Source organism: Trichechus manatus, unplaced genomic scaffold (assembly GCF_000243295.1).
Source record: "Trichechus manatus latirostris isolate Lorelei unplaced genomic scaffold, TriManLat1.0 scaffold00024, whole genome shotgun sequence".
NCBI classification, from domain to species: Eukaryota; Metazoa; Chordata; class Mammalia; order Sirenia; family Trichechidae; genus Trichechus; species Trichechus manatus.
In genome coordinates, this window is record NW_004443960.1 from 22,654,615 (window position 1) to 22,668,110 (window position 13,496).

Consider the following 13,496-nt stretch of genomic DNA (forward strand, 5'->3'; position numbering starts at 1 on the left):
TTAAGCAGTTTAAACACACTAAAAATTACTCTTACTAGATTTTTTAAAAAGCATTTGACAGTGTTTTAAATTCAATAGAGATTGATTTTAACATTTAATGTCTTTGAATATGCATATACCGTAAGTTGCTGAGTGTATATGTTTTAATGCATAGTTATTTAATATTGCCAGTACTTTTTCAAAGGTAAGTGCATTATATAGGTCTTTATCTTTCAATTAGCTGTTTCTAGATGTTTCATAATACATCATTTTATGAGTGGGAGGAACATGGAATTTGTAGCCACGTAGATGAAGATTTGAAACCTGGCTCTCCCACAGAACGATGTGGACTTAAAACTTTAGCCTCTCTGAGCCTCAGTTTCCATATATTTTGTAAAATGAGGATTGGATTAAATGAGGTAACAACACCTATACATAGTAATACACACAATGGGAAATAAAATAGTACAGGAATATAGTAATAAAGGAAATAGTAATACACATTAATAGGAAGTGAAGTGTCAACTTCCTTTTATTTTTTATTTAGTACATGGGTTGATTAAACAAATTTGCAGTTTATGTCAGGATACTTTAAAATAAGTCTATAACGTTTATTTGCTGCAAGAGAACTCTTTATGATGAGCCAATACATTATAAGAACTGTAACCAAAGCAGTCCAAATTAAGGCAAAAGTAAAAGGCTGTATCCATCATTTATAAAGTTTAAAAAATTATTAATAATAAAGGTTGATGACAGTGAACTAAGCTGGGCACTTCTTACCTAACGTATCAAGATTTCAAGGACCTTAAGAGTGTTCTAAAAGATCCAGTGAATTTACTGTTCCTTTTCTGTGTTCTAATAAAAATTAGTATTTTAATTTTTAATATATGCGTCTTTTGTTCCAGGTACTGTGCTAGGCATTGTATATAGACTATTCAAAATAGCAACAATACTTGTCACCACATTACTTTATAGAGAAAAAAGCACAGAATACAAGACTATGATAGATGCATTTATTTACAGGGAACTGTTGAAGCACATGGAGCCCTGGTGGCGCAGTGTTTAAGTGTTTGGCTGCTAACCAAAAAGTTGGCAGTCAGCATCCACCAGCCGCTCCTTGGAAACCCGATGGGGCAGTTCTGCTCTGTCCTGTAGGGTCACTATGAGTCAAAATCAACTTGACGGCAGTGGGTTTGGTTTTTGGTTGAAGCACAGAAAAAAGTATAACTCAGTCTAAGGTAGGGCAGAGGGACAGGGAAATTTTCTTAGACTGGAAATTGGCTAGGTGAATTAGGAGCAGAATAAAAAAGAATTACAGCCAAAGAAACTCAGAGATAAGTGTCCATAGCCTGTGTGCTATAAAGTATGGATTTTTGTGGAGAGCCAAAAGGGCCAAGGATAGATCTGATGCAGAAGACAAATATCAGGGGATGAGATTGGAGAGGGTGGTGGTAGCTGGTGCTGTTCTCACAGCTTTGACCATTAGGTATTGGGGAAGACACTGAAGATGTTTTAATAGAGTGAAATGAAAGTTTGTGTTTTAGGAAGTTTACCTTGGCAGAACTATAGAATTGGATTGGAACGTGTAGAAACTAGAGACTGAGATACTGGTGAAGGAACTATTAAAAGAATCCACAGAATATGTTTAAAGGATATGAAGACAGAGTAACCTAGATATTGACTGTTAGGTTCCAAATTGAGTGACTAAATACATCTTGGGAATGGTTAACTAGGTTAGGGAATACAAACAAAAGGGAAAAGATAAATAATTTAGTTGTGGACATGCTGAACTTAAGGTGCATATAGCGAGTATTGGGGGCAGGTGATGTAACATAGAGCATTATGCAGGATTAAGGAGCCGTGGTGGTGGACTGGTTAAGTGCTCAGCTGCTAACTGAAAGGTTGGTGGTTCGAACCCACCAGCCACTCCGCAGGAGAAAGATGTGGCAATCTGTTTCCGTAAAGATTTACAGCCTTGGAAACCCTATGGGGCAATTCTGCTCTGTCCTACAGGGTTGCTGTGAGTCGGAATTGACTCAGTGGCATTGGGTTTGGTTTTTTGGTTTTATGGAGAATTAAGGATGAGATGAGATGATAGGTGTTCCTAGTTGGCTGCCTTTTATTTGCTCTCAACGGCGACTGAGAAGAGATGCATAGGTATATATCATAGTCTGGAGTTTGGAATAGGATTCTTGTGTAGAGCTTTGGCATTGACTGATGGCTTAGGCCCCATCAGAAGCTTGTTGATGTAGGACAGTCTGTTCAGTCTTCCCTCAAGATTTATTATAAAAAAGTTGTGTCCTTCCTAAGGTTGGGGGAAGGCTTATGAGACTCTTGTTCCATAGTGTGAAGGCCATTTTCCCCAATGAAAAGAGCTATGAAACTTAAGAGGTTTATTGAGGAGTATTCTTGACTATACTTTATGTAGAATCTGTGGGTTAGCAAGCATCTGAGTGTTACATTAGGCCCTGCTAAATCAGGTAAATCAGGATGTATGTGAAAGGACTAGAGAAGAGGCCCAAAGCAGTATATGTACTGAAGTATATTTGTTTGGAATTTATCCTATTCCCTGAGGAATTAAGAAAGGGAGTGATCACTGGAATGATTTCCTTAAATCTGTAATGTGAGGATAGTTTTTAAGTTGTAGCATATTATACGAGTAATGGCTCTATTTATTAAAGTTCATCCTTTTCTAACCAAGTCTCTAAAGCACCAGGACAGTGTAGGTGGTCTCTTATGTGTACCTAGCATAAATATGTCTTTAACACATGAATAATGATTCTATGCCATTTGGCTTCACACCAAATCTGAAGTGACAGTTTTTTATACTATTTCCCACTCCATCCCTGCCTCTTACCATGGTTCCTGTCTCTCACCCACACCATGCCCTGCTAGAACCATCATCAGACTTAAGAGATATAGGGAGTTTTTTCGTTTTTGTGTTTTCTTTTGCACTGGTAGGATATTCCTCTGTATCCCATAGAAACATAGTAATAGCTAGTCATTGAGCATAGTGTAATAGGGAAAGTTTAATACTACTAATAAATGTTAGGTTTAATAGATTAGGCTGCTACTGTAAATAAGACTGTTCTCCAGATTCCAAAGAACCATCTTATAACCGAATTTAGAATGCGAGCAATTGGTGCAGTGAGGACAGCTGGTATTTCCATAGACTGGGAACAAATAGCTTTTTTGTAATAGAATATTTAAAAAAACAAAAACAAAACAACCCTTCCAAACTGGAACACATGAAAGACTGCATGTGAGTCATCGGGGTTTTAAGACAACTCTCCTGGAGTTTGTCTTTTGTCGGCAGTAGGAGTCAGCAGGTGTATCTAGGCAGGTGACAGGCCTGTTTATATAAAAGTTGGAACATAAACTCACTACGTTAAAACAATCTGCCTGTTAAGTGCAGTCTATATACTTTTACTTCTGAAAAAGACTTCCGATATTATCTGCTCTAATTCACTAATGTTATATATAAAGAATCTAAGTATCAGAATGGGTTAAGTGACTAGCCTTGTTTTCATCAGGGTAGTAGAACTAGGTATAGAATTAGAATCTTCTAACTTGTTTAGCTGGTGCTTTTCCAAAACCCTATTCCATGCCTTTATTCTTTTGATACAGAACATTATTTTACATTTTGCTTTTTTCCCCACCATCTAAAGGTAAATTTCAAAACTGGGAAATGATAAATTATGGTAATTTTTATAATAGGGCATTTAAAAAGTCCTTATGCCATAAATACAGAAAGATTCCAAATAGCTGTGGTCTTTTAAAGAAATTTAAATTCAGATCATGAGCTATTTTCTATTTTAAGTAAAAGACCAGATTACACACCTTCTTACATAAACAATTAGATACCAGTAAGGCTTAGTACAATATTTTTTACTATGGTAGTTTTTCCTAGTTAGTCTGCCAATTAAATATAAATTTAAGCATTTAAATTTTCTTTAAAGAAATTTTTTATAAAAATTAGATGATTTTTATTGTACTTTGACCCCAGTATATCTCTGATAGAGGTCAATTACTGGATGACTTGTGTTTCAATATTTTTTTTGAAAATCCTTTTTAAAACTATACACAACACTCTTATTTTTTATGTCTAAGAATGATGGCTATCCTTATCTTCTAATTCTCAGGCTTAGAAGATAATTTGATATAGCATGGGAGTATAGTTTCTGTACTTAAAAAAGGCAACAGTAGTAGCAGTGGGTTTCTGTGGATATCTCTTCTTTTTAGAATAAATTTCTAGAGAGAATCTTAGGGAAATAGAGTGAGGAAGAAAAAGGAAGTTGAGAAATAGTTTAATTATAGGGGGATACTTTAGTGTAACCTTTATTTTAAGCCTGTGATTAAACTTCCTAGAAAGCATGTAATGGTTGATGCCTGGGGGAAGCAGCAACACAAATTGGGATCTTCTGGTGTTGAGAGTGAGAGTGTTTTAAAGTGAATGTTAATGGTTTTTTGTTGTTACTGTGTTTAGATTGGGAGCCCTGGTGGTACAGTGGTTAAGCGCTCAGCTGTCAGCCAAAAAGTTCGGCAGTTCAAATCCACCAGCCACTCCTTGGAAACCCTGTGAGGAAGTTCTACTCTGTCCTGTAGGGTTGATGTGAGGCGGAATTGACTCGACGGCAACAAGTTTGGTTTGGTATTTAGATTGAAAGGATTTTTAAAGGTTTTGTGGATATAAGTGTACTAAATACAAGTTTAAATGAATTTAAGTTCTAGAAAACTTCCAACTTCATTCCCCTTTTTAGGAAATTTTACTACTTACTCATCATGTCTCCTAAAGACTATTTTTGTTCAGAGACTGGGGATCAATCAGCAGCGTAATTAGTAAATTTTCTAGCCTTAGGTGGTAATGTGACCAGCTTTCACTCCTCTAGGGCCGTTAGGTATTCTCTTACGGTCCTGCCCCTCATTTCAGCTTGCTGTTCCCCCGTCCGCCTTCCTTTTTTTAAAATGCATTCATCAGACCTGGGTTCTAGAATGGGTGCTGTTTGCTAAGAAATCATAGGAAAACTCTGAGCACTAATTATCTCATTTAAAATAAGTGAATTGAACGAGATTAACTCTTAATTCCTAATGTTACATTACAATACCTGGCACTGTTAAGACATTGTAAATGATCAGAAAAAGGAAAGGAAAAAAAAAAAAAGACTTGGGCTCTAGGGATGAGTGTGGAGTCAGGACATTTCTAAATGTGAGAAAACTGATGGGGCCAAAGCATGGGCCAGGTAGGGCCTTATGATAGCAGCAGCAGCTAACGTCTGTTGAATATTTGTATATGGAAGGCACTGTCCTAAGCCCTATATATGAGTTAAATCCTTTCAACCTTAGATAACTCTGAGGTATTTATTTATCTCCCTGTTTTATAGATGAGGAAACTGAGCTTTAGAGAAGCTAACTAACTTGCCCAAGGTAACTAACTGGTAAAGCCAGGATTCAGAAGCCAGGCAGTCTGCTTTCAGACCCTCTGCTCTTGACATCTGAAGTATGCTTAGGGATCTTGGAATTGGGTCAAGTGGTGCAGAAACCTAACAGAAACAAAGAATCCAGCATGCTGTGTGTCTGCTGCTTGTTTGATTCCTTCAGTAACAATTTGAGATAATTGTGATAGTTACATGTGGAATCACAGCTCATGTTTTTTAAAAAAGAATATATATAGTATTCAAAATATAAATCATTTTGCTTCTTGATTTGCCAGAATCCTTTAATTCTTCTGTGCAAGTGAATCTATAATGATACCTCACATTTGAATAGTTTTTTGGTTTTCCAAAAAAGAGCTTTTCATATTTTGTTATTTGACCCTTATAATAATAGCATTGAAAGGTAAGCAGGACAGTTTTTTTTTTTTGTTTTTACTCCTTTTGAAGGATTAGAAAACTGAGACCCAGAGGGTTTAAATGACGATGTCATTTAAAAAGTAAAAGAAATAGTTGAAGTTAATTTTAATAATATGTTTTATGTAACCCAATATATCCAAAATATTACTTTTTAACATTTAATCAATATAAAATATTATTGAGACACTTATATTTTTTTTTTAAAGTACTAAATCTTTGACATCATCTATGTATCTTACATGTCCTAATTAGAACTAACTACATTTCTAGTGGCTACCATTTTGGACAGCACAGATTTGAACAATTTTAAAATCACTGAACCCATTTGGAAATTTTTTTAAAAATAATTTTAGAAATGTACTAGATCCATGGACCAGCTGTGTTTTAAAGAGCTAAGTATCAAGTTAGAGCTCTTGGTTTCTTCATTGTATTAGGTCAGTGTTCTGAACGGCAGAAACCTTAAGGTATCGTCTCAGTGTCATTCCCTGTAGATGACAGAATACTGAATGAGGTTGACCATTGTTCTGAAGCAACATGACATTGTTTGAGTTGCATATTAGACATCTTTATGTTGTAAGGCCCAGAAGAGCAACACTGTATACTAGTGATGAAGTAATGGTTTCTCTGTATTGAAATTAGTTTTCTTTGGAAGTAAACTGTGGAAGAGACCAGGAGAGTTAAAAAAAAAAACAACTGAAAACAAGATTTTTAACGTGCAAAGTAATTTTTGTACTAATTGTTTGGCTTCAGAATATTATGTATCTTATTGTCTGACATGATATTTGTTAATACTTCAAAGTATATACTTATTTTGCTCTAGTGAGACTTTTCTACCATCAATTTAAACAGTTTCTCCCCAAAATAAACTGTTATCCCGCTAGTTGATTGAACTTTTGGCATTGTCCTTCATCTTTGTTTTTTTTTTTTTTTTTTTTTTAATTTTGATCCATACAGAGTAAGAGATGGCCCTCTATTATTTTGCATCTCACTAGTTCTCTAAAACTTGGTAAAGCACTTCATTTCCTGCAATGACTTTCTGGGACTCCAGAGAAAGAAAGATCAATGTTTAGTGTGGCTTTAATACTAGGTTACTTCCTTTTCACATAGTTCTATAATTGTATAATTCAAAAAAGGGTGTTTTTTGACAACTTAATAATTTATTATGTCTAAGCAAAATGAAGTCTTATGCCCCATGACAGTGAGAACAGCTTTATCTTTATTTAGAAACAATTTCTGGTTTTTCAGTTACTGATTAGGAATTCCCTCCCTATCCTTGTAGCTTTTGTTTTTAGGACTCCCATACATTTTGGTCTTGATCAAAAGGTTGATTTTTGATTGTAGTTGACCAAGACCTGTCTTTATAATCGATTCTTTCTGTTTAAGGCCCTTGAAGTTTGAGCTAGGCACCTTGAGGTAACCCTACTGTCCTCAGACTCCTCTTTCAGTTCTGGTGTCAGAGGACAGTGAAAGTGGGCACATGTATTGGAAACAATAAAAGTAGGGCTTATGCCAGTTTAGCTTCTGCTCATAGTAATTTTTAATGAATTGTCAGATATGTCATAAGTAACTAATTTGAAAATTGTTCCCATTCACAAATACTTAAAAGTTAACTATGCTTAACTGTAAAAGTAGACTAACGTCCAGGAGTTAAATTTATTACTAATTCTGCCAAAGTGATTATAGGAAGGTTGTCTTGCAGAAAAATTAATCTTTACCATTTGAAACAAGAATTTTTGAAGTCATTTAAACATACACGAAACTCATTAAATTCATCAAATGTAAAGGTGACAGTTAATAAAAAACATTTTAAAGCTAATCGATGAGAAAAGTGAAGCCCCCATTATATAGACAATAATGTCTTCTCTGCTTTGTGGCTAAAGAAACATATTTCAGTTTTTTAAAATTAATAAACACTATCAGGGACAAGGGGGCACATCTGTGGGAAAAGCATGCTTTCCTTTGCATACCTTTCCCTGTGCAGTTCATCTAAAGACAAAGTCCTTATTTACTAAAAGTGTATGTGTCTTATATAACAGTAATATATGAACATTTTATCATAGCAGTCCATTTCAGTTTCATATTTACATTGTTTTTTGTTTGTTTGTTTTTATTTTAGGCCACTGAACAAAAAATCAAAGGTACGTTGTTTAAAGCTATTTTTTAATTATTTTTTTTCATTAAAGCAAGCTTGTTTATATGCATTTTTATTCACCTCTAGGATGGGAGAGAGAAGAGCATGAAAGAAACAGGGGTGGGAACAGACTTCTTCATTGACATCATCTTGGAGTCATTCTTTGGAGTTTATTGTGGTGGATATGATCACTTTTAGAGTATACTGCTTCAAGACCTGCCTTACAACTGTCTCCTAGAATAGACTCCAATTCCTAAAATACCCGTTGATTTTGAGTCTTGGAGAATGTATATCTTTCAGTCTTCCATCTGAAAGTGTTCTTTTCTGGGGCTGCCTCTAGAACCCCACTCCATCCCTTCTGCCTGCTCTATTGCTTGTTCTCTGTATATGATTGTCCCCTACTCCTTCCTCTAGGCAGACACCCACTCTGTCTTATCACTTAGAATAGTAGATTGCTAGCCTTATGGTCATTGTGCCATATTAGACAGCGCCCAATACACTCAAAGCATAAGACTTCAGGGTGGTAGATTCTTAAGGAAACAGAAACCTAATCCCTATCAGATTCTGAATCAGGAGTCCTCTCGGATGCTGAACTTATTAGACCTCAGAATTAGATTCTGAATTTCGATTTTTAGCTATCAAAAATACGATCTCTGCATTTGGTTGGTATATGTAGTCATAGTACTCTGTATCATTATTTGAGGTCAGCATTAGTTAAGGGTAATATTTATTAGGTATAATGATAAAGAAGTGAATAAAAAATAGCCATGATTTATATTTTACTGGAGAAAAAGTGGCAATAAGAGGACCCACCCAAAAAGGATATAGTATAATGTGATTTGACTAAAGATGCACAAGTTGTCCTGGAGCACACAGGAGTGATAATTAGCCTTACACAGGGGCTTAAGGAAGACCTCCTTCAGATGAATCTTAAAAGATGAAAGAGCCAAAGAAAGAATGAAATGGCAGAGAGATCAGCATGATCCAAGGCACAAAAGAAAGAATGTGTTATTATAAGCACTGGTGAAATACCCAATGATAAGTGTGCAGGATTGAGGCTAAAGATGTAGGTAGAGGTAAGGTCAAATAAGGCCTTATATGCTAGCTATATATATATATATATATGTATATATATGTATATATATGTATATATATGTGTGTGTGTGTGTGTGTGTGTGTGTGTGTATGTACACACACACCAAGGAACTTAAACTTTTATACTGAAGCCACTGAAAAGTTTTAGCAAAGGAGTGACATGCCCTCCCTTCCTCCCTAGCTAGCTATGGGGAAAGCGTTGGCTGAGCTGGGCCTTGAAAGATGGAGCTAGAAGAGGAGGACAGGGTGCACAAGTTAGGTAAACAAGAACAGGGACTATCCAGAGAATGAGTAATCCGGCTTTTATCTCTAACAGGGTGAATGGAGGTAAGTAACAGAAGCCTGGAGGATAGGAGAAGTAAGAGGCTTCATGCTTAGATAGGGAGTGGCAAGCTTGCAGAGATTTTTGAGCTTAGAGTGTCATAGTCATAAGTTATGCTTTAGGAACATATTTATGTCAGTAGTTCCTAGTGTCACCAATAGAAGTTTAAGATCAGAGAGGGAAAAGAAGGAATAGAGAGAGTACTGAGGATTTGAACTGGGATCTTGGCAGTAGGGGTTAAAAAGAGAAGGGATGACAGACATGTGAAATGTAATTGACAGGATTGGCAGCTGATGAGATCAAAAGAGGAAGCAAAGGTGATAATTGTGGCTTTGAACCTGGATGGCTGAGAAAGCTCCGGGGATGTGGAATGATGAAGGGAGGAACAAGTTTTATTTAGTAGGCACATTGCCAAGTTAATTTTCTTACAACTCCACTTTCCTCACACCACTCCCCTGTATATGAACATTAAATTGTTCCCTTATTCCTGCTTTAAGACCAAACTCCTCTACTCTGTGTGCTTTCAAGACTGTCTTTAATCTGACCTCGTATGATCTAACCAGCCTATGTCCCATCACTTCTTTATACTTTTTAGAGCATTCTTACCTCTTTCATGTTCATTCTTATTTCTATTCTCTCCAGCTTCTCAGCCAAGAATGTCTTTACCATGCCTTTCAGCTTTTCTAAACCTCACAGGGTTCATCTTCTGCTGGATAGCTTCAGTTGCCATTTATCGCTCCTTTTCTAATTTCTTAGACTGTTTTTATGTATCATACATTTTAGGCATTTCTTTATATTCCATCTTGCACTTTTGACTGACTCATGGATGTTTGTTTCTCCAACATGAATTTTGAACATTTACTGTGTATATCCTTTCCAAATGTAAATCATTTTTTTACATCCTTACATAAAATATGAACATGTTTGAATCTTCTTGTTTTTAGATTTTCCACAACTCTGAGAATTTTAGGCTGCCTGTGACAGCCAGTTCAAAACGCATTGTGTTGTTTTGCCAGCTATCTCCATTCTTCTTTTGATGGCGGCTCCTTCATAATTCATAACATTTACTCTGATTTATGAAGGTATATTCTTTTATTTTTGTGCTGTATATATGTCTGTGGTCCTTATGGTTTTGGGTTCTCAGTGATTAGAGATTACAGACTGGACAGAGGCTTGAGGGGCAGGTTTGGCCACGCAGTTTTTTGGTTATTGTTGTTGGTAAAATAAACTTTTCTGAAATAATTTTAGATTTATAGTAAAGTTGAAAAGATAGTGCAGAGTTCCCATATATCAGTTTCCTCCATTATTAGCATCTTATGTTGTCATGTACATTTGTCAAAACTAAGAAACTGACATTGGTACTAACTAAACTCTAGATTTCATTTAGATTTCACCAGTTTTTCTATTGCCTCTTTATGTTCTTAGGATCCAACCCAGGATACCACATTGCATTTAGTTGTCATGTCTCTCCGATCTCCCGGGGTCTCCAATCTCCCCTGGTCTCCACACAGTGTTTTTATTATTATCCTTTAAATTTTCAATTGATTGCCAGCATTTAAAAATCAGTCGAGTCCACCTAATCTAGAATTCTAGCTTCTCCTTGCAGTATATACTGTCAACATCATTTTTGTCTTTCCGTACAATAGAGTCTATATAAAGCCCAAGTTTAGCCACATATGGCTATTGAGTACTTGAAATGAAATGTAGTTAACGCAGCCGAGGAATTGAAATTTTAATTTTATTGCTGTGCATAGCTCCGGAGCATTCTTGATTGTTAGAGTCAAGATTTTAATGCTCGCACTGAGCATAACAAGTTAGGCTGTAGCACCCCCTATAGAATTTTGTCTTAATGAAGCTTGTTTCTTTCTAAGACAGCTACCTTCTCCAGTTAAATAATACCTAAATGTTGCTGCATTTGGTGGTAAAACTTTATATAAAAGTTGGAGTTTTGTAAAATAGCATAAATTAAGTTCTTTATAAAGAACAATGGATGTCTCTATGAAGACAATTGGATATTTATTTCTTGGCGGCAGTGAGTCCATGATTCACCCAATAAAAGTGTGTACCAGTGTAAGGAGTGATACGTTGAAATTCTTGAAAATTTTATTCTGATCTTGTGACTTGAACTTTGAAAAACTGGAAAGAGCATGAATATTTGAATGTTTGAATATCTAAATACCTTTTAAAAATAAGTAGCAGCAGGTGAGTGAAGAGCTGAGTTATAGAAAGGGATGGATAAATTTAAGATGACCTGTGGCCTTTATAATGTAAAGGCAGGGAAGGAGTTAATGTCCCATCTTCAAAGTGTCCTTGGGAACTTAAGAATAAAGATACTTTTTTTTAAACAGGTTTTGAGCTCTGATACTGGCTTGTTTTGGAAGCACGCTAATTCTGCACTCCTTGTAAAAGAAAGTACTGTTGATTTTTGACAACAAATACCTGTCTGTCTGTCTGTCTGTTGTGCCAGTACTTTCTTCAGATGATTTTATAAGCAAGCCACATTCCAAAGAATTACCCCTAAGCCTCTTAAGGGAGATGTGGGGAGCCTGGAGTGAAAGCAGTAGCAGAGAAAAAAGATAAAAATTTTCTTTTATTTTCTGGTGATCAAATAGGAAGACATGGTTTGTTACTGCTGTTCTCCTTCTGGATAAAGTAAGAACTCATATGAAATTTAATCGACATTTAAAATACAAGTTTTTCTCTCTGCCACAATAGGAAGCCATTGTTCTTATTCAGTTCTAGCCTTCATATTTGTTTTTCATCAAACAGAATTTCATTACCTATCTAAGGGAGTGATAATATTCGACAGCTGTTAAGTCATCTGCATGTCAGATCATATTGTAGACATTATTATAGCTAATTTGAATACTTTCTATGTGCCAGGCACAGTGCTTTATATTTATTTCATTTAACCAAGGAAAATACTGTAAATATTTAACCACTGATATCAAACGGGCACCACCCATTTGGAACATGTTCCAGAGCAGGATCCTAAAAGAGTAACCCTTTATTGAATTTTGGGAAATCTGGGGGGGCCAGGACAGTAGGCTGGGCACTCAGGGACTTCAGGTGGTGGATATTTAAAATATTGATACGGGAATAGGGCTTCATCATCATGTACTAGTACAATATTATGGTAGTAGTCTGCATTTAATCTCCTCAATAGATTTATAAAAGTAGATAGTGTTATCACCACTTATAGGTGAAATTTAGGCTAAGAAGAGTTAAGCAACTTGCCCATTGGTTATATAACTAACAAGTGCCAGAGCCAGGATTTGACTACTAACTACTGCTTCTTTTTCTTTGAGAACAACCTTACAATTACATTGAGACAAAATGGGAAGGCTACACCATTGCTCATGCTTTAATAATGGTCAGTGAATGAACTAAAACTATTCTACTTTTTGAAATATTTCAGGAAGATCTTTTTACAGATCTCATAGTTTTTTCCCTTTGGTTTAGGTCAATGAAATAAATAAATAAATTGTAACACCAGAATTTTGTGAATCGGAGGTTTTGACAGCTTTGCAGTGAGGTGGTTGGCTTTTCAGGAATCATTTAAAAAGCTCTTAAATTGTTTATTACATCTTTAAGTGTTGGTGAAAAATAATGTGAGTTTTAGGGACCAAACAAGAAGCTGATTCTAAGTGTTCTTGATGCTTCGGACTCATAAGGAATGAAAACAGATCTCTTTCTGGAGGAAAACCTGACTGCTAGATTAGGTTTGAAATATTTTGCTACAACTCTTTTAAGAGAGATGTAAAGAGCCTTTTACAAAAAAACAAAAACACATAACCTTCGTTGCATGCATTCTTCAAAAGGATGGAGGAAACACCTTGTGAAGAGCTTGGGCAATAATAAAATCTTTTTCCAATGTGCTTTTTGACTGATAAATTTGCTTAAGTCATAAGGACACAGTTTAACTTTTAGAACATGACTGAGATGACTCAATTTGAGTCGAAGTAAGAAAAGTGTTTAATTTGTCCTCTTTTCATTAATAAATACAGCACATCTTTACGTATTTTTTCTTTTAATGATCACTGCCAGTATTAGCAATGTTTCATCATCTCATAAGATCATCCTTGGAAACGAAGATAAATGAAAAATAATTGTCTGGTAA

The 13,496-nt window shown here is 35.6% G+C and overlaps 1 protein-coding gene across 3 annotated transcripts in view; it reads left to right on the plus strand.

Annotated features, from left to right (window-relative positions):
• TNRC6A (trinucleotide repeat containing adaptor 6A) overlaps window positions 1-13,496 on the plus strand; it is a 105,631-nt gene that overhangs the window by 21,439 nt on the left and 70,696 nt on the right. For all 3 annotated transcript variants that reach the window (XM_012554635.2, XM_023728532.1, XM_023728534.1), the window contains one exon: window positions 7,945-7,966. In XM_012554635.2, the coding sequence (XP_012410089.2) occupies window positions 7,945-7,966 (22 nt within the window). The remainder of the gene's footprint in view (window positions 1-7,944; window positions 7,967-13,496) is intronic.